Source organism: Hippoglossus hippoglossus, chromosome 6 (assembly GCF_009819705.1).
Source record: "Hippoglossus hippoglossus isolate fHipHip1 chromosome 6, fHipHip1.pri, whole genome shotgun sequence".
NCBI lineage: Eukaryota > Metazoa > Chordata > Actinopteri > Pleuronectiformes > Pleuronectidae > Hippoglossus > Hippoglossus hippoglossus.
In genome coordinates this window covers 8,215,973-8,242,789 of record NC_047156.1, presented here as the reverse complement: position 1 = coordinate 8,242,789, position 26,817 = coordinate 8,215,973, and the positions used below count along the sequence as shown (strand labels likewise).

Below are 26,817 nucleotides of genomic sequence, written 5' to 3'. Positions count from 1 at the left end.
GAGAGAGAGAGAGAGAGAGAGAGAGAGAGAGAGAGAGAGAGAGCGAGTATGAGGCCTCAAACTGCTGAGAGTGAAGTCCAATGATTGGCAGAGATGTAATACAGTGTAATTCCACACTAAAGCCAGATGACTCACTTTCGTGAGGCTGGTGTGTGTGTGTTGTTTTAATCACTTCGTCAACATTTGTGACTTGATGGGATCTAGTCGGCCATGAATTGGAGGATAAAGAAATGACTTGACACTATTCTCTTCTGTCGATTGTGCCTCGTCACTAACCTTGGTTCTTTTTTCTCTCTTTCCTGCCTCTCCCTGGGTGAATGGAACCACGACACCTCATCTCAATGTTACTTGTCTCACAGGTAAGACACGCCAACTTTAAATGAGTCACCTCCTACTGAAAAATCCCCTCCAAACAGAACACAGACTGACTTTGTCCCCATGTGTAGTTAAACCTCAGTCAATTCGGGTGCTTTGACTACAGCTTTTGTAAACAGCAGCAGCATAGTATAGAGCAGTGGTCACCAACCTTTTCGAGCCCAAGAGCACTTTTTAATTCCAAACGTAAGCCGAGAGCTACCACCCTGATATCTTCCAAAAACCCCACTTAGGAGGGTCATATTTATTATTTTTTGCAATTTCTGTCAAAGGCTGAATGTACAAGAAATAAATATAAACAAAGAAAGGCAGTTGTGCAACTTTTTCTATTCAATGACAATATTCAAATTAATATCAATTCATATTTACAATGCAAAATATGTAGCTTCTCAGTTCCACATCATGTTCTGCAGAGGAGCTGCTACTGCAGCACAATGTTGTTACATATAGGCTTTGATTTGAATATGGCCACAAATATGATTATTGCCCTGTATGAAAGAAGTCCCTTGTACTCAAATAAATACCAGTACTACACAGTATGAAGCCGTGCATCTTTCTGCTCCCGCAAATATTTCACAATAAAAAAACCTTTTTAAACAAGGGAATGGATATCATTAACAAACTCTGGAGTGCTTTTATTTTGAAAAGGCTTACAGAAAGTGTTGCAACCATTTGTTTGTGACATAAATTCATCAGATAAACATAAAAACTCAGGTGAAAGATCATCTTCTCTGTTTATTCTGCTGTGAACCAAAATCTGTCTTTATCTGTCTATGACACAAATGTATTTACAACACTTTCCGAACACGTTTCAAAGTAAAAGCACTCCAGCGTTTCACTTTCTGAATCCACTCATTTGTTCCAACGGGGCTTTGATTATTATCGACAGACCGAAAGATGCGCATCTTCAGACCGTAGAGTCCTGACATCTAGTCTCGTACATAATCTGACTTGTATTGAAGGAAATGCAGGAGATAAACCAGCAGCTCAGACGCCAGTAGCGGACACACAGCCAGTGAGTCCAGAGAGTTGGGGGATCGACAGTGAAGACTGGCAGATCGACGGGTTGGCGACCACTGCTCCACATTGTGCCACTTTGCCGTCGCAACAGTTGCCCCGCAAATGAGACACACACATTTTTCTTTCACTGTCGTAAAAAATAACTCTTCCTCCCAATCATTATGAAAATAGTATGTTTTCTTTCGCTTTTCTGCCATGTTTTCTTTAGTTTGGGGGGTAAAACCCACATCTAGCTCGCCATCGTTGCTGCTCCCGCTAGCTTGTCTCTGCATAGAGTGAGATGGCGATTTGACTTTTTTTTTATTTCAAATTTCAGTTTTTCTTTTTTTTCTTCATTTAAATTTTTCTTTTTCTTTTTTTAATTTAGAGCATGCCTTGCGGGCGACTTGCGGGGTCCCTGCGGGCGACCAGGTGCCCACGGGCACCGTGTTGGCTACCTCTGGTATAGAGTGTGGGTTACAGAGTTAAGGTGGCTCCTGTGTGTTTTTCTACACAAGGACAGAGGCAGTGAGAGACTCGTGGAGAAGCCCCGTGTGATTCAGCCTGTACGACTTGCAGTAATTGAAAGCGAACGGATATATTTAAAAGACTTTTTCCATTTATAAAGGGAAGTAATGAGATGTCAGTGCTGATGGTGCAAAGTGTGGTCAGATCATTTTATTTCTCCTGAATTGTTTCTTTATGTAAGCGCTTTATGGCGAGATATACACATCGGATCGTTGAAGGGTATTTTCACACCCGAAAGTCTGAACCAAGGTTCATGTCTTTGTTACATTTGATCAGGTTGGTTTTGGTTTAACATTGTAAATGAAGGAGTGGACTAAAGGCCTTTGTATGACGTATTTACATCCTGTTATCATCGCCTACGTAGACAGCGTCTACCAGTACTTGACTTGGTTTGTAGACGGGCGTGTGTCCGATGTCGGCGTGTCAGAGGTGTAGTCTCTCCACCTCCTGCAATTGGTCCGAAAGTCCAAACTATCCCCCAGAAAATGTTTTCACTCTGTAAATGAAGCAAACCATGGTTCAGTTTGATCCAGATCTCCATCTCTTTTGGGCGAACTTAGTTTTTTTTGGTCCGTTGGTCTGAACCTTGAGTTTGAGTTTCACACCCGCCGGACTAAACTTAAAAGTCTGAAGGTCCGGACCGAAAAAGGGTAGCTGTGAAATCGCCCTTTAGATGTAGGAAGCTGCTGGTTTACCTGGTGTCACAGTCTTCTCTGCCTCACAGGAGTGGTGTGAAATAGTAACACGTTGCATTAATAATTCATTGTAGAAACGTTCTTCACTCTAATCAAGTAACACTCTATCTCAAAGATTCCGGGTTGTGTAACATTTCCTGAACTTGGCTTTTGAGCTGTGAAGTTTTTATGCAGTAGCTTCTATCATGATCATGATGAGGTGCATTTCTCTCTTTATGTCTCATGACTCCTGTTAGCTTCTTTATTATTTCTCTCATTTCTTCTCTACATATGTTTCCTCTCTTAGTTGTGTCACCCCTCTCCCTTCTGTGTCATTCTTCCCTGGGTGTTTCTCCGTTCTCTTCATTGGCTAAGCTATAGCTGTTGGAGTGTGCGTGTGTGTGATGGAGTGGAGCGGGGGGGCTCTGCAGTGAGGTGATGGTATGTGAAATCACTGACATTACTGACGGAGGGGTGGGGGAGCTGGTGGTGCCGTCCCCCCCGCTACACCGCTGTCCTCTAATCAACAGGGCCACCATCCGTGTTCCACATTCCTCCTCACCTCCATCTCCCTTGCTCGCTCTGTCCAACTGTCTCCCCATCAGCCCTTCGTTTCTGCCCCCCCTCCTCCTCCTCTTCATCATCACCCTCTTTTCTCCCCTCCTCCCACCTTTGCTCCTCTCCTAGCAACAACAGCGCTGTCCTCTCAAGAGTGTCAGCATCCCTGTGCGTGTACGGATCATTTGCTCTCTGTAGCTTATGTGTCTGTTGTGTATTTGATGTCTATGTTTATTATTTTTCAGCCTCTACAATCAGGAACACGTATTGTGTATTTTCTCTCTCAATTCTTTTATTGTTGTTGCTTATTTCTGCACCTCCAATCTCCTTATATACCTTTTCTTTCTGACTGTCTAATTCTGATGGCCGTTTGTCTTTTTCTGTGCGTCTCTGCAGTAAAACCACACAGTGACTAGACAGGGTTGCAGTGCCTGCAAAAAGAGAGAAAGACAGAATGGGGTTGAGATTGAAAGGAATGGGAAAGAAGGGCAGAGAGAGAGAGAGAGAGAGAAACAACCAGATAGAGAGAGCAGTTGAAAGGCATCAAATACAAACAAAGTTACACGGCAAATGTAAAGGAGGCCTCTGGCAGAGATGCAGGAGAGTTGGGAGGAGTGAAAACGAGGGAGAGAAAATAGAAGGGTTGGGGGGTGAGGCAAAAGGGAGCCCCCAACTGGCTGGAGCTGGTAACACCCCATCTCCTCCAAATATTGATTTGCACTTCTCCTTCACCTTCTCTTTCTCATTCTTTTACTCAATGTGACCTCTCTCTCCCCAGACTAGGAGAGTCATGAGGCTATAGGTTAACGGATGATATGATCATGCAGATTAGTGGTTGGATTAATTTCCCTGATGGCTCAGGCTGCCTGAGTAAATGTATATGCTTTTGGGACAGATTGTATTCCACTCATAGAACTCCTCAGACAATAATCTCCTCTCTCTGTCCTCTTCCTCCTCCTCCTCTTTCTCCTCCTCCTCTCTCTCTGTTCTCCATCTCTCTTTTCTTCCTGTCCCTCCCTATCTGCACTTGTGCGCTGCACCAAGCCAGAGTTGTAAGGCTATTTGCGTCATCAGCTCTGGGCAGGTTGGTTTGTGTGTGTGTGTGTGTGGGTCTATGGCCTATGCACTGCTGCAGTAATGGGAAATCCACACACCAGTCAGAGCATGACTGTATATTGGCAAAGTTCAACACACACACACACACACGTAGGATGGAATTGACAACGTGTATGCAAATCCAAGAGCACATCCTTAAGTAAACACAAGTGCGCACACACCCACGCACATATCTCGCCTTTTCCTTTAACCTCGGGTGTGGACCACCCATTAGCGTCCGACATAAACCACTTCTACGTCCGCCTTGTCTCCATAGCAATGCCATAGCAACCCCCGCTGACCCAGCCAGCCACTCGCAGAGCCTTTGATGTGAACTCAACCCGCCCCTCTCAAACCTTCTCCATCAGTCATCAGTGGCGGAGGGGATTGTCCGTCAACGCCCCTGACAACTTGATTGGCATTTGTTGCTCAGACATGCACGGCGAGCACATCTCTTCCAAATGAGATGGGCCTGTGACGGACGAGCGACGGAATGCAGAGATTGGTTTTACTCGTACTCGAGTCTTTCCCCATCACGAGCGTGAAACTGAGGAGGGCTCTTGCCATTGAAGGATAAGTGAAGAGGTGTTTGAGAGGTCCTCAGTCAAATCTGTGATTCTGTCTCGAAGTGATGTGGCACGTTCCAAACCGCCTCGCATGTGTCCATCAGGCTGCAACATGCATCATTGCATTGCGGCAGCTTCATTCAGAGCCGTTAAGTCAGGACACACATCCCTGTCCAGTGATGTACAACATGTAATAAGCATGTCAGGGATACCGCCCATGTCTGCAAGGCTCCTTTGACAGCTTCATGAGCATTAACATGATATATAAAAGCCAGCATCAGCTCCTGCAAACATGACTAATGCTTCAGCACTCTCTGCACTGACATTAGGCATTGATGACTGTGTGTGTGTGTGTGTGTGTGTGTGTGTGTGTGTGTGTGTGTGTGTGTGTGTGTGTGTGTGTGTGTGTGTGTGTGTGTGTGTGTGTGTGTGTGTGTGTGTGTGTGTGTGAGAGATCACTTACTGGTACAAATTGACTCTGTGACTGCGCTCTGAGCGATTACTGTCCTTATGTCCAGCAGTAAAGAGCTCTTGTATTATTGACAATACACGCGTAACACACTTCATTCATACAAACACACACACACGCATCTGATGGCTGTGTGAAGCGCCACAGATGGGGGGGGGGGTGCTGCGTTGATCAATATGTCGTCAGTTGCTCCGTCTGTATCATTATCATTTTAATGACTGCAGTATTTTCACTGCCGCTGGCCTCAGAGATGAACAAGACGGCGAACAGAGGTCTGGAAAAGTTCACCGCCCGCTGCTGTCGGCAAGGGGGGGGGGGGGGGGCGCAGTCAGGTGTCACGTCGTGGCCGGTGACATTTTGAAAACGCCAAACAGCTAATGAAGACAATTACAGAGTTTATAGATTAATTCTATAGTTGAACAAAAGGGCTCATTTTTAAATAGTTTATTGAATCTTTCCTCTCTCGGCTCTTCTCACGTTTAATCTGTTCTTAGGTTATCAATGACGAAGTGATACCAGTACTAATGGAATTAATGGGTGACTGTTAGTGGGAAGTGTCAGGCAAGTAACTGAAAATTAGCAATTAGTTACAGGTACTGGTTACTTATTTCAACTGTTTCATGCTAATTACAACATAAAAAACAAGTAGTAACTAGAAAAAGTAACTTTTGAGTTACTTTTAAATGTCTACTTAAATTCTTCATCATACACCTGTCTATGTCAGTTTAGTGTTGTAAGAGCTAAAGCTGATTGATTGAATGATTGATAGATTGATTCACTCATTTGCAGCACTGTTATGTTGGGAGAATTAGTTACACTACTTTTAACTGCCAGAAGCAGTTAGTTACACATTACTATGGGCCAAAAATGACTTATGATGATCTGTTATTAATCAGTATTGCTAAATGGTTTTCTATTTGTAGCACATGTTCAGCATTATACTGGAAATCTGTTTATTCATCAATGGATTAATAGTGTTGTTTTAAAATAAAGTCACATAACAAATCACATAAAGTCTAAATGGTAGATGAAAAGCTCAATGGATGAAGCCACATAGTCTTGTTTCCTGTTTCTTATAACGGTTCTGTTTAGCTGTAGGTTTGTCATGATGGAGAGAGGGAGACAGGCGAAAGGAAGAGGGACAGTGCATGCTATAGAGAGTGTGTGTCTCTCTGTGTGTGTGTGTGTGTGTGTGTGTGTGTGTGTGTGTGTGTGTACTCAGGCTCTCTGCATGTATCTTCTCCTGCGGTCCTGCATGTGGTGACAGGCTGACATCAGAGTAAAAGCCCCCTGAAGTCGTGTTGAACAGATGTCTCTCTGCTCTCTGTTTCCCATGGTGGAAAACACAGACCTGACACTTTGTCGTCTCTCTCTCTCTCTCGCTCGCTCCTCTTTGTCTTCCTCTCCCGCTGACTGTTGACTCTACTCTTCTATTAACATTAGCTGTTCTTTCTTCAGTCACTATACGTTCCCTTTATCTCTTATTGCTTTTCGCTGTAAAGGCACAATTTACCCTTTGCTTCGTCAGACATCTCGCTCTCAGATCAGTCTTGTGCAGTAAAAAGGCCAGGTGAAATGGACTCCCAGAGAGTAGTGCCCTTGGTGTTCTGCTTTGTGTACTTCCCTTTTAGTGCTTCCCTGCACGTCTGTGTGTGAATGTGTGTCCAGTTTGTGTGTGTCTGCGCTTTTTTGTACAAGGCAATGTTCCAAGCCCTGTGACGTGAGCCTTGTCTCTGAGAAAGCAGGCAATCTGGGCCTTGGCTTTTCTCCAGAGCCGCTTTCATTTCCATTCAGCGGTGGGATGTTACTCACTGGAACTCACATGTGCACTGCGCAAGCACGGGCACACACGCACCCACACCCACACACTTGCAGGAACACAGAATCACTGATAAATACAGACAAGCTGAAGAGCAGGGTCAGAGCTCAGCTTTCTTTAGAATGGGAATTTGGGATCTTGTTTTCTGGAATTAGATATTTTCCCACAAACTTTTGAAGCCTATATCTATATAAATGTAGTCATGCAAACACACACACGCACATTCTTTTACACATGCATGAACACACACACACACAAGCGTGCACTCAAACCGCAGCAGCTATGGTAGGAGTGCATGATGCAACAGCAGAGCCATCGCTCCTTATGTCTCCGGGGAACAATCGGTTTGGGGGTGGGTTGGAAGAAAAAGAGAGAAATGTATCAGGCAATAGCAAAAACAAGGGGAGACTGAGCGAGGAGGAAGAGTGACTGATTGACTGTGGATAGGGAATAGGGGACAAAGTGAAAATGATAGAGGGACTCAAGCTCGAGGGGGGGGGGGAATATAGAGAGAGAGGGAGAGATCGAGCTCCGAGTGGCTAATAGAAATTCCCTTGTTGCCTCATTGAGATGCAACGGTGGCTTGGGTAATGAGCAAGCTGCCACTGACGCATTGATTTAGCCAGAAGACTCTCTCAAATTATCCCCACTCCACGAGAGAGAGAGAGAGAGATGTCAACAGCTCCACCAATGGCCACCGGGGTAATTACCGACGCATCCACCCACCGCGACACCTCCCTCAACTCGCCTGGCTTTTCATTCTCACACACGGCACGCTGTCTCCACCCCCTTCCCGCCTTCCTGCGCAGCCCCTCCCTCTGGGACGTCGCATGCACGGCCCAATATATTAGGTTGCATAAGCAAGGATCGCTTGAGGAGGCAAATATCGAGTGGCTTCAGCTGGAGTTCTTTGTGAATCCATGCTTTTACTGGAAGGAAAACTGGAGATGGTAGAAGTGCAGGTATATTAGCAATGAAAAAAAACAGATACGTTTCCTTGCACATCTCTCAAGTATGAAAGTATGAAAACAAGAGTGTGACTGGAGGATTAATTCTATCTACAAATTATTTTATCAATGTATGGCCTGCAGAATGTGCGTTTAACATGGATTATGCATAGATGTAAAAATAGAGAAAACAGGAAACTGTTCCAAATGACTCATCGCAACACATGCACTGGTTATGACTCTGAAAAACAGCATCGGTAAGATCATACATTATTGTATCTTAGTTTTTCTCGAGGCGCGATGGCGCAGTGATTCAGCGCCCCAGGTTTCACCCACTCTCCCTGATGTCGAGCATTAATCAGAGAAGTGTCTTTGCAAATATTATTTTAAAATGCTTATATTGTCCCGCAGGTCCTCTAATGATTTGATCTATTGATGTCCCTTAAATCTTGGAATAAATCAAAATGCTTTTAATCTCACTTGTGGGTTTTCAGTGGTGTTAATGGTAAAGTGGGCAAATCTAGGGCTAAATTAATGCAACAGCTCAAATCATGTCCTAGGCATTTTTATCACCCAGGAGAATGAAGTGAATTACAGTGACGCGCTGGACAGCAGCTGCCTGTGCTCCACCATCTGCATGAGATAATAGTTTTCACTCCTCTTGTGCAGGTCTGCCTCCCAACATGGATGTTTTGGTGGGATAGTTCTTGTGCATCACATCAACAGGAGATGGGGGGGAAAAACATCCCATGCTGCACTGCAAGTCAGTTGTCTGACACACACAAAGGCGTCTGTCTTGTCTTCATCGTGTCTGCGCCTGGAGGTGTTTCCGTTCGCACCAAACACTAATGGTGAAGCGTTGACACTTTGACCTTTCTCCCGCGCGGTGTATGTTTTACACACGTACAGAAGAAAGACTCAACAAAGACATCGCACAGAGGAGGAAAAGCCCGGAGAGGAAACCACTAGCGAGCATTTTTGAACCTTTTGACTTTTGATCAGGAAAAGTGTGCGTGTGTGTGTGTGTATCACTGTCACACACCAGGAGGTGGCCCCCTGCCTTGAACACACACTCACACACACTCTCACTCAATAGGAGATTGTTCTGTCCCAGATCCACACACTGTAGGTTTAAATTGGAACAACCTTGTGCATATTGACCGTAATTGTGGGGCTTGTGCTCACCTTGCACAATCCTTCCTGCTGTTATTCAATGATTTATAAAACAACACAGCAGGACAAGCAATTGTATGAATCCAATTTTGGATTACCATCTCTAGAAACTGTTGCAGTATCAGATCTAAACAAGACTGTCTGGAATGGGCTGTTTGCTGTGGCCTGTGGTTATGGTTGTAGACAGAGATTAAATTATTAGCCAGATAAAGAATAAAAGGACACAGTAGTTTGTCTTTTGGCCATTTTTGGGTTTGATGCATTTTCCTTCAGCCGTGTGAAGCAAAGTTTCCACCGCTGAGTGGGTGTTTCCAGTTTTTCTTGCGAAACCGCAGGACTCATTTTCAGTCTACGTGCTCAAGCCCTCATCTCCCCTGCCTGCCCCAAAGTGGGAACACAGCACCCTCATTGCCAATTAAACTCCAATCAGCAGACGAAGATGGAGTGAGACATCGAATTACATCCAATATCCTCTCCCATACTCAAGCCTGTCTTTGCCAGCCACAAATTAGCTTACAAATTAAGGCTCTGAAGATGGGCGAAGTGGAGTTGCCAGATAAGAACCCAACAACATCCTGCCGGCGTTTTGATGCGTTGCTCCCGTCTTGGATCCAACCTCCTGCCTCGTCTTGATGTGCGGAGGGAGTTGATTTGAGTTATTTGTGGTTGAGCTTCTGTTTCAATCTCCATTCGGGAGAGCGCGGGTTATTAAGACGAGCTGATGAGAACTTGTCACGCCAAAGTTGGTTCCAGCTTCATGTTTGTTAATGAAAGCGTTGTATGGAAAACCCAAACACTCTTAATTAATGAAATAACTCAAGCTGAATTATAGATGAGGAACCTTTTGATTAATTGCTTCTTCATCTCCTGTCTCCTCTGCAGCCCACACAATTGGCTGAGTGCTCCGTGTGCCAGTGATTGTGTGTTTCTGGCATGTTCGAGGGCACGCATTTGAGTGCACATGTGTGTAAGAAATACAGAGGGAAGGCACTGCCGCCGCCGCCGCCAGAATGTCTCTCGGTGGTTACAGTGAGGTTTTGTAATATTATCCAGTCAGATGTTTAATTATTCATACTTTTATATGGGGGTTATCTAACACATGACATGCAGACAGAGTGCAGCGCTTTGAATGGTGTCGAGGGGCTCCGCTCGCTGTGAAGCCTTATCACAGAGTCATCACCGAGGCACCAATACTTAGCTCATCATTTCGCCTCTTCATTTGACTCCTTGTCTCCCCAGAGGAGTGTGTCAGTACATGTGTGTGTACAAGTATGTATATTTATACTGTAGTTGACTGTGTACACGTGCACACACTCGTGCATGTGTTTGTCCCGTCTGCTGCAGTTGCTGCATTGGCCCTGGTGTGGCTAATTAAAAGAAGCCTGCTTGCATTATTCATGAGGCTGTAATTATACATTCCTTTTGCCGATCCCCAGTCAAGGGCATTAAAAATAGATCTGAGTATCCATGCTCCGCCCTCCTAGGCCCCACTTTCTCTCTGTGTTTTGACTTTCCCAGAATCTATCTCTCTCTGTATATATGTATTGGCATTTTTATCCTTATCCCACTGTCACTGGCCTAATTGTCATGGCCTTCTTCTTTTATTTGCTTTTTTTTTTTTCTCATCTCCCCCCGTATCTCTCTGCCTCGTCTTCACTCATGTTTGCTCTGATGTTCCCATTCGGGATTGGGGCAGAACATTCCTCTGACAGTGTCACACTCATTCGGCTCTGGGGCCTGACCTCCAGTCACATCGGGCCAGAATTCGGAGAGGGATATTTAGAATCTGTGGTGACATCTCAGCAGAAAGATTCAGGGGAGAAATCACAGCCTCTGATCAACTTAATGGAGAGAGCGACTCCCCAACAAGAGCTAAAAGTTTCTACCCCAAAAAAGTTCTCCCGACTTTTGCTTTCATTCGGACGTGTTTAATCACAGAATCTTGAGCAAACTGAATACAGCATTTTGTCAGGAAGTGTGATGGTTTCAGTAAACATAAACTCCAGTGTGGATATCTGGCAAACAAGAGAATATTTAGTATACCTGCCATATGTTTCCAGCTCAAAGTCATCAACATCCAAGAACTTTTTGCACAGTCAAACAAATGACAGCCTGAACTCTTTGAGCTAGTTTCTGCTGCGTTAGTTACTCCTGGCAATGAGACTTGTTTGCCTTGCTGGCAGAAAAGAGTGTGTGAAGCCGGTGTCTTCCACCGTGCAGGTGATGGGCTTCTGAGGACATATCCGTGCATACATCTCCATACTGATTCAGCAAGGGGTGGGAAGTTTGTAAGATCTGCCAATCAGAGAGCTTGTTAGGTAACTAAGTGGATCACTCAGTCATCGCTGCCTCTGGGCGATCGGTGCAGTCGCTCTCAAACTAGTTTCAGAATTTGACAAAATAGATTGCTGCCTGGAAACTGCCGAGAACTTCATCGCCTTGCACTCCATTTCCCTCTGTTGGTGTTTGTGTATGATTCAAAGATGCATTCTGGGAAATATCCTCAGTGATGGTCCGGAGGTCATCGGTTGTTTCTGGTCTTTCAAGATCGCACACCCCCTCATTCAGGCCACCCAGTCTGGGTTGATCAGACCACAGCTTGTGTCCCAGCAGCACTGGCCCATGGAGCATCCTAAACCAGTCATCTGGAGGTTCTTTCTGCAGCCTCCATCGTGAACTTGATGACCTGGTTAAAATAACAAACATGTTGCTGGTACGTTGTAACAACTGTAACCCATTAACTTGATGGCAGGTCTAAATTAAACTTGTCAGTTTGTGTGCTCTCATTAAACTCCTGCCCTGTCAGTGATAGCCTGAGAGGGAAGAACCAGCGCTCTGTAACACCACTGTACAACCAGTACTGTACTGAGTGTTTCTGCAGCTCTCACAGAAAGAGGCTTCTCACTGTTTGGATTCATGTCACTGTCAGGGATGGCATTTTCCAAACTGAATATTTATTCACATCATGTTAATAAATGAAGCTCTCAGACTTAATATTTTTGAACCATGACCTTCGGCATTTGAGAGAAGATGGTGAGGTTAACTTGTCTACAGCTGTTTTATTTCAATCTCTCAGATATATACGATTAGAAGTGATGTGAATGAAGTGGAGTCAGACTCTGCATTGGCAAACACACAATGTTAAAAGACTTGGATTTGTCTTTATAAATCTTTATCAGGACATTACTCTTAATCAATAAGAAAAAAGTAATGAATTCACACTGTCAGCCTGCAGCCTCATTGCATTGGTATCCAAAAAATTAGCAAAACTTGTCCACCACCCCCCTCTTCAACACCATGATCCTGGATTTGGCAGGTGTGAGGCTCAGTCTACAACTCAATCTTACAACAAGGCAGCTTCATTTTACTATAGTTGTCGAAATTTACTTGACTTTCCAAATCCATGTACCCACTCACCATATACCAAACACCCCAAATCAAACATGCACACTCAAAACACATAAGAAAACACATAAGAAAAACTGATGGCACACATTTCTCCTGGATGGACTGTACAGCGTTGTGTATGTCTGTGTTCCCACTGAATTATCAGTTACAGAGGTAATCAAAAATAAACTGAGTTCCCACACATTTAATCTTCAACTGAGCAGTGTCGGATATTATGGAAATCCACTGTTTAAAAACGCTGATAGTGTATCTGTATCTGAGAATGCTAGGACCTGTGCACCGGGTCAAGCATCTGCGCTAAGTAAATTGGCTCCCGGCTGTTTTCATGCATAGATTGAGCTTTCAGATGGAGAGACATTGATCATATCTGAACCGGAGCTAATGGTGTAAATCTATATTATTCAAGAATAATAATGGAGAGCACACTCCCTCACTCCATTAAGTCAAAGCACTCGCAATCACGGTGAGAATAAAAGACTGTTTTAATGAACTTAGAAATGCCCTTTAGCTGCAACTCCTGAATCGTTGACATCTCCAGGGTGCTCTGGAAAGGGGGGGGGGGGCACACAGAAAACACAACTTCCATTTCTGTATTCAGTAAAGATGCCTGTTTAGTGCAGGGAGTTGGCTTTATAACGCAGGTTTCTGTATGCATGCGTCAGTGTGCCTCCCTCCTCGCTCCAGCACTCCAGGGCTAAACTGCTCTTCCTGCTTTTGAAGCTGTTCTGTTGGTCTGGGCCTCTGTTGTTACTGATGTTGTTGCCGCTGCTTTTGGCTGGTAGGGTTTAGAGGGTTGCAGGGGAATTCAGGCTGGGTAGACGAACGTCATGCATGGCTGAGCGGAAATGCAAAAAAACAGGAGGAGAAAGAGAGAGCGATTCCGTGAATGAAAAGGGCAGAAAGAAGCTGCAGGAGGAGAGAAACAGACAGAGAGAGTGCATTCATGGAGTAACGAGTGAGCATTGTCTGATTTTCGACATGTTGTCTCCCTCCTGCACAGTATGACTCAACAGCTTTCTGCTGGCATTTTCCATCTCTCTCTTTTTTTTTTAAGATGGATGAGAGGATGAATAGAGAGGAGGGGAAATAGCTCCGACTGACTGGGTGGAGAAGGAATGAAGGCAAAACTTGGCAGAAAGTGAGAAACGAGGGAGAAACAAGCACACAGAGAAACTGGAGAACTAAATAGAACGGAGGGAAAGTAGAAACTGATTGGAAATTTAATATTTTGTGGCAGGGATTCAGAGTCTCACAAGCTTCATATACAGTGGTGGGATGTAACAAAGTACATTTACCTTGTGTACATACGTATTTCTTGTATCTGTACTTTACTTATACATACTTTTTTAGTACTTTTATATGTTATATGTTTAGCTTGATTTTTAGTTTTTATCAAAATGAGTCATAATGATGTAGTAGATGGTTGTATTAGGGATTATGTTACACTCTGCAAATACTTTTACCTGTAATACTAAATAATAAAAGTATAAATGAAAGGACAAAACTGTGCTGAAGTAAAAGTAAAAATACCATGTTAACTTCTCTACCTTATTAAGTAAGTACTTGCTTTTGGATATACTTGGTTTGACAATTTGGTCAAACCAATTACAACTAAACAAAATCAAATCCACACATTTGTTATTAACTACATATGAATCTTCTCATTTATTTTGTTTTCCTTTTCCTATAATACATTTATACTGAGTTTCTGTCTCTGCCATCCTGCTTTGGTAAATACATAGTTCACATATTAACAGTACAAATACTATTTGATACAACAACAATAGATGTGCCAGAGGGATTCACTATATTATTTTTCTACAAATGCAAATGTACCTCAGTGTACGAGGGTATTAATTAGTGCACTTTACTACCACTGCAAAGTGTAATATAGATTATAAAGTAGAGCTTCAAGGAAAACATGGGTTTCTGTTCCAGTCACCACCCACAGATATGTTTGATGACACATTACTGTTTGATGAGATTACAGGAAATCTGTGTTTGTCGTATGCACAGCAAACAAAACCGAAAGGCAGCCTAATTTCTTTTGATTGTTTTACATTTGTCATTATTAAATCTGTCTGTATGTGCTTGTTTGTACTTAATGAGTAACAGGCAGAGACAGCACACAGCTCCGTGGTGGTTGATGGTAGGTCTTCGGCTCTGCCCTCTCACCCTGCTGGAGAGGATTCCCACGCCCTGCTGCAGGGGCCCTCCATGTGGCCACAGGAAGTTGTTGGAGTTAGCACTGGTAGCACATTGTGTTTCCTCTCGGAGGCTGATCTCAGAACAGAGCTGCAGCTCCCACGTAGAGCATCCAGGGTTAGAGAGCATAAGCGGAAAGCAGCTCACAGATCTGTGCCTAAGGGCAAAGAGCTTCTCGAAGCCAGCGCCTCAGGGGGAGAAAGCTAAGCCAACGTAAGCTACTACCATCTGCTGGCATTGGCTTAGGGCTTCTGAGAGATCAAGTTTGAAAGTGAGAGAGGTGGAGCAAGTGGAGGCATCTCCTTCTCATCCTTTGCTCTCCTCTCCGAGTAGTCGCTTCCACATGGAAATTACGTAAAGATCTTTACCGCATTGATGCCAGTGCTGCAAGGAGGATAAAGCTTGAAAACATGGAACATGTGTGTGGCTATAGCATGGTGGAGATGGTTAAGTGCCTCTGCTATAGGCTTGAACACAAGCAGGGGCTTCCTGTCTTCTCTCCTCTTTGCTCTCCTTCGTTCCCCCCCGTGTCTCAGATCGATGGCAGGGGAAATCAGCCGCACATTCAGGGTCAATCTCTTCTCCTACCTGCTCCTGCCTGGATGTCCCAGCTCTGCCCGATGATACAACCAAGACTGATCAGCTTGTTTCGTTAGCTGGAACAGAAAGGCCTCTCACAGGTTAACACTGGAGGAGGAAAGGGTTGTCTCGTGGTTTCCTGGCTGCTATGCAAGGCTTAACCAACCCCAAGGGAAAGACAGGTCATAAACATACAAACCAAGGCCCAGTGGCAACTCTCATTATGCGTCAAAGGGTCAAAATATACTTTTGTACACACGGCTCTCACTCTCATTCAGACAGCCCTGCTGAAAATCATGTCTTTTCCCAAACTTATGGTTATGACACATGTTCAGAAAGTTCACCTAGATGCTGCCATGATGAATGAACCCTCTGACAAATGTTAGAGATGTTTTCATAACAGATGTCAGCAAGTTCAGTTGTGATATGATGAAACACAATCACTTGAAGAGACAGTGAAGTGAGACAAAAAGCTCATTACCGAATCAGCGCTGGCACATGGATCAGTGATGCAGAGCAAGAGACGCACTGCCACAATGTTCTTTAGTTTCTAGGAATTTCACATTTTCAGTGAAATAACTTATTCCAGAAATCTGTCTGTCTGTATGTGGAATGCATATCTCAAGAAATCGCTCATCTTATCGCCTACACATTTGGCATTGGGTACTTTTAAGGGCCTAAGAAAGTGCAGTGTTGGATTTAGTGCGATTAGGACATACTATACGTTCAGTATTAATAAACTTTGACATGAATTAAACTGAACAGGCAACATTTGCTGCATTTATTTAGTCTCCAGATTCGCCCACACATATGGCCCATATATGGCATTTCTGCTCTGCTTGCAGAAGCACAGGGCTGAGACAAGTGTAAACCCGCCCCTCCTTACGTGCTCGGAACTGGTCATAACCGTCCGACAGTTGCTTGCTCATCAAGTTGAGCTTTGAGACTTTGGAGACGGAGACAGTGGCTGATGTTCCCTTTCTTCGATTGGTCACTTTTAACACTCTAGTCCCTCAGCCTTAACTTGCCATGGCTTAATTATTGCTTGCCAAGCAAACAGCCCATTCCCAATAGGCAGGCTTAGAACGGGCTGTGCGCTATTGTTTTTAATTAATGATGAGTTAGTCGTTATTTCTTTTCCTTCTTTTTTCTTTTTCTTACACTGACTCTTGATTCCTCACCCTTAGTTCTCTTGTGTTCGTCTCATAAATGGCAGACTCCATCGACACGCAATCAGTTCGGCTTTTATTCACATTTCCATTCATCCCTGACTTGTAGAAGCCAGCGGGGTGATGATTGAAAACCATGACTCGCAGCAATCCAGCAGATTCCAGCACTGTGCAGAGAAACACTCTGACGCTCGCTGAGCCGTTGACCCAAGTCCTCATCCCGTGTCTTTCTCCAGCAATCCCTCCACATTACATCATTAATCACAGGCGCATGAGAAGCGAGGTCTGCAGCGCTCGGGGTCAGTTCATGGTGGCCCCTCCACTCCATAAGTCCACAGCCAGTGACATTATTCTGAGATTGTTGTGAAGGCGAGAGCTTTTGACGCTATTGATTGGGGAGGAGGGCGAAGTAGAGGAGAGATCAATGCACTTGCTCATTCACTGGTGTGGCAAACTCAGGTCAGCTGCACAGCCTGTTTTTGTCCATGTGTGTGTGTGTAAAACCTCAATGCAACTGCAAGTAATCAAGTTAAAATGAAATGCACTCACACACACACGACCGTGCACACACACTGGGAAACCCTGGCCGTGATCCTCTCTGTATTCCCCGCTTGAGACTCTGACCCTTTGTGCTCTCAGTCAAAGCCTTATGTTTGAAGCTATGTTCAAAGACGGCCTATCTTACTCGGCCCAGTCAGATCCAGATGAATCCCCGGGCATCTCCTGTACACCCTTCCCTCCAGCCTCACCGCTCCGGGTTTAGCTCGGTGTATTCACACAGAGCTGGAAGTGTTTCCTCCAGGGTATCGTCGCAGACAGGTAGAAGGGGCACAAGGAGTTTAGGGCACTCGCCCTCATTACAGGACATTAGTGAGTAGGAGGTTGAGTGGTTAATTTTAGGTCATAGAGGAGCTGATGTTAATTAGATGTTACAACCTACTTGAGACAAGCAAAGTCATAACTACTGTGAGAAAATCTTATGTCGTTAATTGCATGAATTTCTTGTTGGAATATAATGTTGGGGAGTATATAACCATGAGGATATTTGTGGGTTGAGTTTATTTGTAGTGAATTCGATTTAAACCAAAAGCCAAAAAACACATATTCCCTCATAGTCTGATTTGTTTTATTTACTTCGTCTTTCCTCTGTCCTCCGTTGAAAATAGTTTGAGTGTGTATTTTTTGGTCTTTTTGCAGTACATTCTGGTTTGGTAAATATGACTCTATAGTCCCTAGTGCACACTTAGATTATGTGCAAATAGTGTGTTGACAAAGAGCTTTATGGATTTCTGTACACTAACACCCAAACACTGTAAAGTGAGCAAGCTTGTTTTAGGCTCTATTAGTTGGAAATATCTCTGTTCCTGATTTGGACATAAAACACAACCATTTTGGAGAGTTATATAAATCTGTAGACTAGATATTAATCTACAGACTTTGGTGACTGACTTTACTTACTTTAGCACCATGGTGATGTTTTTCACCTCAAGTGAAACGCAGTGTTCAAGATTCAGTTTTTATCATATCATGCCAGCAAAGTTTTATTTGTCCAAATATTATGTATGGCCTCACAATATACAATATATAAAGATGGACAACATAATGAGACTCCAAAAGTGAAGCCAAACTGCATTGATCGCCCCCTAGTGGCTGGCTGCAGTATAGCCCTTAAACCCTGCCTCCTCCATGTTATGGATGGGACATGGACCAAAACAAAAAAGTAAAAATACACGTCAGATAAATCGTTTTCTTTAATTTTTAGTAGTTCTTTCACGAGTTCACATCTCTCGTATGTTTTCATTACTCATTTGATGCTATAAAACTCAACTGAAACTGACTCAGGATTGGACGAGTGTGCGTTTGTATCTGTGATATTTTGGCTTGATTTCTAGATAGTAAAGGGAAGTGGAGATGGGTCGTCCATCTTTATATATCCGTCCATCTGTGGGCTTTACGCTGTGTTTAATACTAATGGGAAAATGTTAGCATGCTGAATTGAGATGGTGAGGTACCTTAAGCCCCATAGAGCTGCTGGCATGGCTGTACTCTCCTAATTGTGTTACCATTTATTGCTCACAAAGTATATATTTCGGGTTTGAGTTATTAAATATGTGTATTTTTTAAAAGTTTGCACCAGGTAGCCTCACATGTAAGTCCTTCTGACACCATGGCAATTTGAAGGACATGATATTCCTCGCGTTGGCATGAAATTGGTGAGGAAAATTAATTCAGTGTTGATTTTGGATTCCTAATTTGGGAAATAACATTTGCCTCCATCTGTTTCCCCACCCGTGACAGAATTCGACACCTAAATGATGACAATATGCTCCAAAAAGGGCAAAAATATACAGTACATTAATCTGGACCAATGAGCCAGTGTTATCTGCCACATATTGTGATTCAAGCTTTTAAGCTGTATGCTGCTCCATGACCATTTGTTCTGCTTTATTAGTTCCCATGTTGTTTGAAGTCATGAAAGACGCTGGTGTGCCATGTATGGAACTCACTTGTATAAGTGGTTGTAACAACATAATGTTCCGTGTTTGGCTCCGGCTAATGTGCCCTCTGCTCACACAAACACAGGCTTTGGCAGAAGATGGATAGTTAGGCAAATAATCCAGTTAACTTTTCATGTGTTTGCAGGCAGATAGTTTCTCTTTAATGTGTTTATCATGACTTATGAGCTTCTCTATAGCAGCCATTAACATATGATTACCATCACAGGGCTAATGGGTTTGTCTGTTGTTCCCCCTCCTGCTCAACTGCCTCGACTCCTCTTCCGAATCTCTTTAAATCTTTTTTTCTTTCTCCTATTTTAGCATTCGCTTTCTTTCAATCTCCCTCTCCCAGCTCCTCTCCTCCGTGTGTCTCCACTCTCGGCCCCCGCGGCCCCTCCACTCCCAAGCTAGAGCCTCCCTCCCACACAATGCTCTCCATTATTGCTTAATTATCTGTGGCCTGTCGTTTGACTAATGCGCTATCCCTGACTTTCAATCTCTTTCCCGTTATCCCTTCATCTTTCACACGCTCGTCCCTACGTACTCCGTCTCCATCTCCCTCCTACGTCTCCCCCTCACCTTCTTGACACCCTGAACACTTGGTTCTCCCTTCCACCGCCTCCCTGAAGCCAATTGACGCTCCGCTGCTGCTTCATAAAGAAATCAAACTCTGATGGAGATGGTGGGAGAGCGAGTTTCGAAGCCCACACATGTCTGGTTCGTGTCAGCCGGCCAGTTTGCTGCAAGACATCACTTCTCTCCATTGACGTGTTTCTTATCGTAACTGCACTATTTTTGTCACGGGCACATCATAGTGACACTTAACTTAATTCCACCATCTTCATCTCTGCCACCGCGAGAGTGGCAAGCATCCACATGATTCCACATCAGTGTTTCTATAAATTCTCCGTCACGGCCGTTAGAGAGTTCCACTGCTGCAGTTTGGTTTAAAAATCCTGAAATCACCTTCCACGTCTCCACATCCCTGCTGCACCGCCGGGCAGTTGGGGAAATCAGTAATGGCACGGCAGCGTTTGATTGTGCAGAGGTGTGTGTTTGTTTGAGTTTGTATAGTCCATGTGATGCAAACATATTTCCAACGTGTCTGCCCGCCTGTGGTCCCCGGCGGAAAATGGATTGGCGCTGTCATCATGGCTCCCCTGTATTAAATATGTACAAGCACTCCACTTTGTTCCACTGTAGCTGCACACTCATCGAGGCGTCCCCGCCTGTTTGTGGCCGAACTAAAGATACCTGGGGATGTTTGCTGAGGCAAATCAGCGGAGATGTTGTTTTGTGGGTTTGTGGCAAATCGAGTACGAGTTTTGATTGAAGGTGTGTTTTGGAATCCCAAAAGAACCAACAGGCATAGTGTATCAAACGCTTTAAATCGGGTGTCAGTGTGTTTGCGAGTGAAGAGTAATACTTTCTGCTGTGCTGTTGAAATGTGACAACCTAATATATTCTTGGTGCGACGCTGCATCACTCCTGTTGTTTTTTTGAGCCGTGGTCAGTAACAAGCTCCATCCGGGGGGGGGGGGGGGGCTGACCTCTGGCTCTGCGGTGCCTCCGTTTGTCACGGCTACCTTTTTATTGTCTGTTTTAGCTCGCTCAACACGACTGCATTACAGCAGTTTAATGCATTATAGGAGTCAATAGCACAAATGGCCCACTCACTTACTGCCTTTATGACTGAAACAAACCCCAGAGGGCAGTTTATTTAAGGAGGTGTCTCGACTTCAGAAGTCATTATCAGCATTCTGTACATGAGGTCACAAAGCGTCTTACATCATTCTGGTCAATGCACATTAGCGCTTAGCCCAAAAGCACAAGACTTAAATTTTCTTTACACATCACTTTAATGCGACAGTTGCTTTTAAAATGTCCCGACATAATGTACTCCCATTCTGTGCGGTGCATAAATATCATCTGCTTCCTGTGTGTCATATAAACACATATCATCTTGCTGTTAGTCCCACAGAAGTGCCGACATCTAAACAATGTTCGACCTGTTTAACCTAATAAAGTGCGTGTTTCCTGTTTGTTTTGCAGGCTTGGTCAAGCTCGGAATCCACTGTGTAACATGCCAGAAAGTCGCCATAAAGATTGTTAACCGGGAGAAACTCAGCGAGTCAGTACTAATGAAGGTAAGTTCACCGCTCTCAGTTCTTTCAATAGTAGTTGCTGAAGATTTTGATTTTCACCCGGGAAGTTATGTTTTTGTTTTTTTGTCGATGGGATTAGGCAAAAACTACTAAATAGATTCCCACAAAAATAGGTGGAAGGATGGAAAATGGGCCAAGAAAGAACCTACTAAATTTTTGCTAAAATCTGGACAAAGGGGCAGATCCAGGAATTTGTTATTACTTTCTTTAAAATTGCGTTTTAATCTTTGACATTTTCACTGATTTCCCAGGTAATAATTCATGAATTTTGATGAAGTTAATCAGGTACGTTTAGGGAATTGATATCTGGGAGTGTGAGCTTGATTGAACATAAGGGGGCTGTTTGGCCTTAGCAGAGGTATGTGCTCTACTGAGTGCCATTATAGTTTTTTAACCAAAATGTAGCAGTGTGTGCTGTTGGTGCAGTGGTACACACACACACACACACACACACACACACACACACACACACACACTGACCCTTTTGAAGTCTGGCTGGGGACCTTCATTCCTCTTCCTCTCCCCAGAATCCTAATAAGCAGTAACCCAGCTGAATGAAGCCACACTAAAAATCTGCCTAATATGGCTGAGCAGCGATGTCCCTGAAAGAGCCACCTCTGTGACACATGAAATATGAGCTGCTACCATGGAGCATTTCAAATATCAAAATTAGAAGCAGTGGACCTCTAGAGAGTCTAAATTTCAATACAAATCAATGGTTGATCTTGCAGAAAAATTATGAATTATCCGTATGAAGAGTGAAATCACTGGCTGAGGTAGTTAACAGTGGGTTTTTGAAGCAACTGATTTCATCCTCTTTCAAACTGAAGGAGTCAGCTGTTTGGCTCCCCCGCCAGGAGTCAGAGCCTCTGAGAAATCCTGGGGTAAGACAACAATAAAGCAGGTTTCAGCAGCTGCAATTACCAAAGCCTCTCTCCAAAACGCTTCAAAATCTTCTGGGAGGAAAGAAAAAAATCCTCTTTGTAATTTATCCAGTTACCCACATAGCTTCTTTTTGAAGGATCCAACGATTTCTTCGCATTACACCCCAGGACACCTGCTGGGCACCCCCCCTCAGTGCCCACTCAAAATATTCACGCTGCAAAAATTGGCCCTTGTGTTGATGGAATAGTTGCAAAGAAAACCAAAATGAGGACAAGAACCTGAAAATTGTCTTTCGCAGGACGCATGCAGAGAGGAGCGCCCGCTGTAATTGTTTGCTTATGAGCAGGAGAGCAGGAAGCTGGTGGGTTTGCTCGGAGCGCAGGTTATCAGCAAATGGAAGAATCATCCGCTTTGCATCACTTTTGCGGCAACGTCATTAGACTCGGGATGAAAAGCGCTCCGTGCTCCGGTATTGCTGTTTGATAAACAGTCAGTAGTAATCAGCTTCTTGCCGTGTCAGTGCCGCCGACTCTTTTTCACTCATTGCCGTCTTGCTCCAGAAGTCTTCCACTTTCTATCTCTTGCTCACTCCAACATGCCTGTGTAATAGTTTCATGAGGGACAGGGAGGTCATCACCGTTGCCTCTGCGCTGACAGAAGTATTATTAGCTGTAGCGGGAGAAGTTGCTGGAGTGTTAGCAGAGAGGAATGTAGCAGGATAATGTCCCGGCCCAGGTGTCTCTGTCCTGCTGAGGAAAATGACGGCAACTGATGCCGAACACTGACAGGTCCAAGGCTTTTGCTGAAGCGGCAGTTCAGAGCCAATTACTGAACTCAGCCGTTGTCACTCTTCTCTCAACTGCTCGGCTCTGGTGTGTGTTAGTGCGCGTGTCCGTAACTTCAGGTGTGTGTTCACGTTTGTGCCGGCAAGGAATGAATTATGCAGGAGCCAGGGGGCGACTGGGCTTCCTCTGACGGAGACAGTTTTAAATATGTGTCTCGTAGGTTTGAGACTGAAATCTAAAAGCAGTCACCATTATTTCACATTTAATTAAATCTTTGATGGCAACAGCCCAGTTTCTCCCTCTGTCGTGGATGAGATCATTTTAGTAATCAATCAAATGCACAAATTAGTGCGTTTGTTTGTCTGTCTGTTGTGGTGTCTGTGATCATATGTGTGTTTGTGTTGTTTGTTATTTATTCTTGGAACCCGTTGGCTATCGTGTAATGATGAATTAGCCTCTTAGCGGCAACGGCCAATATTTTGGGTCCTCCAGTGTAGACAGCAGTTATGCGGTCAAAAACTCTTCCTATAGCTGTACACTGTTTACTGCCTGACGAGTCAACACAAGTCGACACAAAAACTCAACACAAAATCTAAACAGCGATACTTTTGTTGGTGTTTTAGGTCCAGACGACATTTTGGCTCATAAAAACTATATGTACATTTTTGCAGATAAATTAATAAGACGTTAGCCGATGCATTGTGGTCAATATGTTCTCCCTCTGTTGCTCAGAAGGCTTCCAGCCCCAAAATCCCTCTTCTACAGATCCTGCAAATTCACATTGAGAATCTGTCTATAATGATTATTTGCCCCCCTTATATTAACAATAGGAAAATTCAGATTCAGGCGTTGGGGATCTAATTAATACAGTACAGTGTAAACATGCAGTGTTGTCTTTGCATCAGCATTTCTGTGTGTATGTGTGTGTGTATTGATTTGTTCACTGCCCTCTGACACAAAGCAGTCTGCTGTTTCCATTGTAACTCAAAGCTTCTACCTACTGGATAAACAGTGAACTGTTGGTGAGGTCACTTGTAAAGTTCCCTCTGGTTCTGGGACACACCGGTACCGGTGTCACGCATCAGATTACAAATCCACTCCCCTATTCGCAGGACTCCTACTTCGGCTGGACAGGGTTTTTTTGTCAGTCTCAAATCCAGCAGTCACTTTTCCGTATTCCCTCTGTGTTGCACGGCACAGTCTTGCGTGTCTGGTCTCGGAGCTGCCTGTGTGGCTGTCAGACTGTCAGGGTGATCGGGCTGCTCTCTGCTGCAGAGTGCAGGCTCACACTGTGAAATGTCACCTTTTAATATGCTAATGTCTGGGGTCCCAATGGTGCCATTAGGGGAGAATCTGACTCCCCTGGACAGGTGAGTGAGTGTGTGTGTGTGCGGCACCGCTGACGACACACATTTATGCATACGTGCACACATATGCGCGCGCTCACAAAAGTTGAAAAGAATGCATCTACATGTGTCACACAGACACATTTTCATATGCATGTGCACAAAGTCATCCTCCATGACACACGTCATCCCTCAACGTCTGTCCTTCCCCTGCCCGGCCTTGGGAGTCACAGGGTCTGCGGAGATGAGGAGACAGGTTGAATTAATTGTCTCCACTCACTGTGTGTTGAACTTTATAAAGCTAATGTTGAACTCTTCAGTCCACAGGCCCACCGGCTATGACACTGTAGAACCAGAAAGACATTGAATTGTCTCGGATAATGAATTTGTCTGTGAACTTCGTGTCAGTTTGGAACCAGGGTAAAAAGTCCCGACTACTTTAAAGAGCAGCTGCAGCCCAGTGTGTTTTTTTTCCCCTTCACATCTAAGCAGAAAATCTAACAGCGGAGTTAACTGAATAGTAATAAGAGGCTCCATCAGTGGGAAGTGGCTGCCTGTCATGTATTCAGACAATGAGAGAGAAGCAGACAGCGAGAGAATACACAATATGTGCACATGTGACAGTATTTCAGCAGAGTGAAGTGTTGTGATCCGATACAAAGTAAAGCTCAGACCCGTGTCTGTGAGCGTGTGTGTGTCCCGAGGGAGTCGTTAATGTCTCTGAAACTCGGCCAGACCCTTCTCGCTCTCCCGCTGCCATGTCCCCATGGCGTCCGGGCCGTAGAGTTGAGAGAGACAGAGGCTACATGGTGGCAGAGCACCTGACCACTGTGACCGATAGAAAACTAAACTAAAATGTTGACGCTGCACAGACTAAGTGGACACAGCCTGGCAACAGAAATCCCCGTAACAGGCTGAACAGGCTATACCAAGGGAGGCCAGGCTGTGTTCATGTAGTCTGTGCAATGTCAACATCATAAAGAGACAGAATCATAGTTTCTACTATACTGTGAGTTATATGGATTTGAGAGAGATTTTCTTTGGGGAAAAAATAAACAATATATATCCTGAGTTTATCCAGCTCCACGAAACTGCCTTATCCATGTGGGGATAACAGTCAGCGTGTTGTTGACTCAAAGAAACATGCTTTGTGTTTGATGTTTCTGAGTCATTACACATGTCAACATTTTCTTTTTATTATATTATATTTGATGTTATGGTTGACATTTGAACATTATTGTATCGTTGTTGCCAATAATCTGTCATGGTAAATACATTTTTTGTACAGCTTTCCAAATATAGACCGAAACTGAAACATATTTCGAAACCTGATGCCAGTGAAGCTCTTTTGAATTTGGGCTTGTGAGGGTAGAAGGGTGAAGCGGAGCACAGCTCGGGAGAGAGAGAGGTGGTCATGCTGTTAGACGCCCTGCTGAGATGAGATAAAACAGATGCCGTCGCAGGAACAACACGTCCCCACAAACATTTCTTATCAGCAGAGGTTGTTTTTTTTAGCTATTAATATGGCATCCACACCATATGGTATTGCCAAATAGTAGTCGTGTTAGGAACTGTGAAATTTATATGATGATTGATGATTTGGAGGTTTGATGAAAGGTCAGAGTGGCCACAGAACATCTGTCTGGCAGAGATTATGGGTCTTCTACAATGTCACAACGACGTGACGACTCTGTATTTGTTGGTCTGATGAACAATTCTGAGAAATAAAACTTGCTCTACAAGCCAGAAATGATTGAGAAACTCTAATCTGGTGGAGAAAGTGATTTGAAAGATAACTGGAAGGACATTTGGATAACTTGGGCATGGATAGTGCCTTATCTCACCATGTTAAAGAAACTGACGATCCCCAATCTGCCAGTTTATCTGTTTCTGATTCAATATGTAATTGGTTCTCCTTTGGGTCATGTCCCATCCCCATCCATCCATCCCCTCCACACAACTTCATGAAAATCACTTCAGTATAGGTTTTAAGTATTCCCGCTGACAGACGGATATAATGAAAATACTTATCTTAGCTGGAGGTAACAATGTTTCAGATTCAGTCGTGATCATAAAAACTAAATTAGTTCTGTTCGGGAATTTAAATATGTTTTGTCAACAATACCTTAAATTTCTCATATTTTAATGTCGCATTAACGACTGTGAAGGTTTAATTGAAAGCTAATTTAGATTTAAATCAAGAACTGTTTAGTTAAAGAAAACAGCAGGTTCAATCAGATTCTCTCTGTTAGTTTTCCTAATTGGGAAACATTTGTTTTAATTTTATCACTTAATTCAAAGTGCGATTGTAATACTTGAGGAAAGGTACGTGAAATAACAGATGTTTCTCTGCAAAACTTCCATGAATGTATTGTTTTTGACAGTTTCAGTCAGTAGCTGAGGTTCAATTCATCGACAGCAGGATGAGATGTTTTGCTTTTTCCATCACAAACTACAGGGTCTCATCCTTTGACATTTAGTCACTTTGTTGATTTGATTTGTTGATCTAGCGACTTCGTGTGATGTTGATTTGACTGCCCGGGTTAAACAAACACTATATTTCCACTGTGAGGA

General features: G+C 43.9%; 1 protein-coding gene across 9 annotated transcripts in view; it reads left to right on the top strand.

Annotated features, from left to right (window-relative positions):
- Positions 1–26,817, top strand: part of LOC117762735 (serine/threonine-protein kinase BRSK2) — a 172,201-nt gene that overhangs the window by 78,028 nt on the left and 67,356 nt on the right. For 8 of the 9 annotated variants that reach the window (XM_034587300.1, XM_034587306.1, XM_034587304.1 and 5 more), the window contains one exon: positions 21,115–21,209. In XM_034587300.1, the coding sequence (XP_034443191.1) occupies positions 21,115–21,209 (95 nt within the window). Of the gene's footprint in view, positions 1–15,570; positions 15,578–21,114; positions 21,210–26,817 lie in introns of those variants that run through there. The other variant, XM_034587299.1, reaches the window with a different exon arrangement.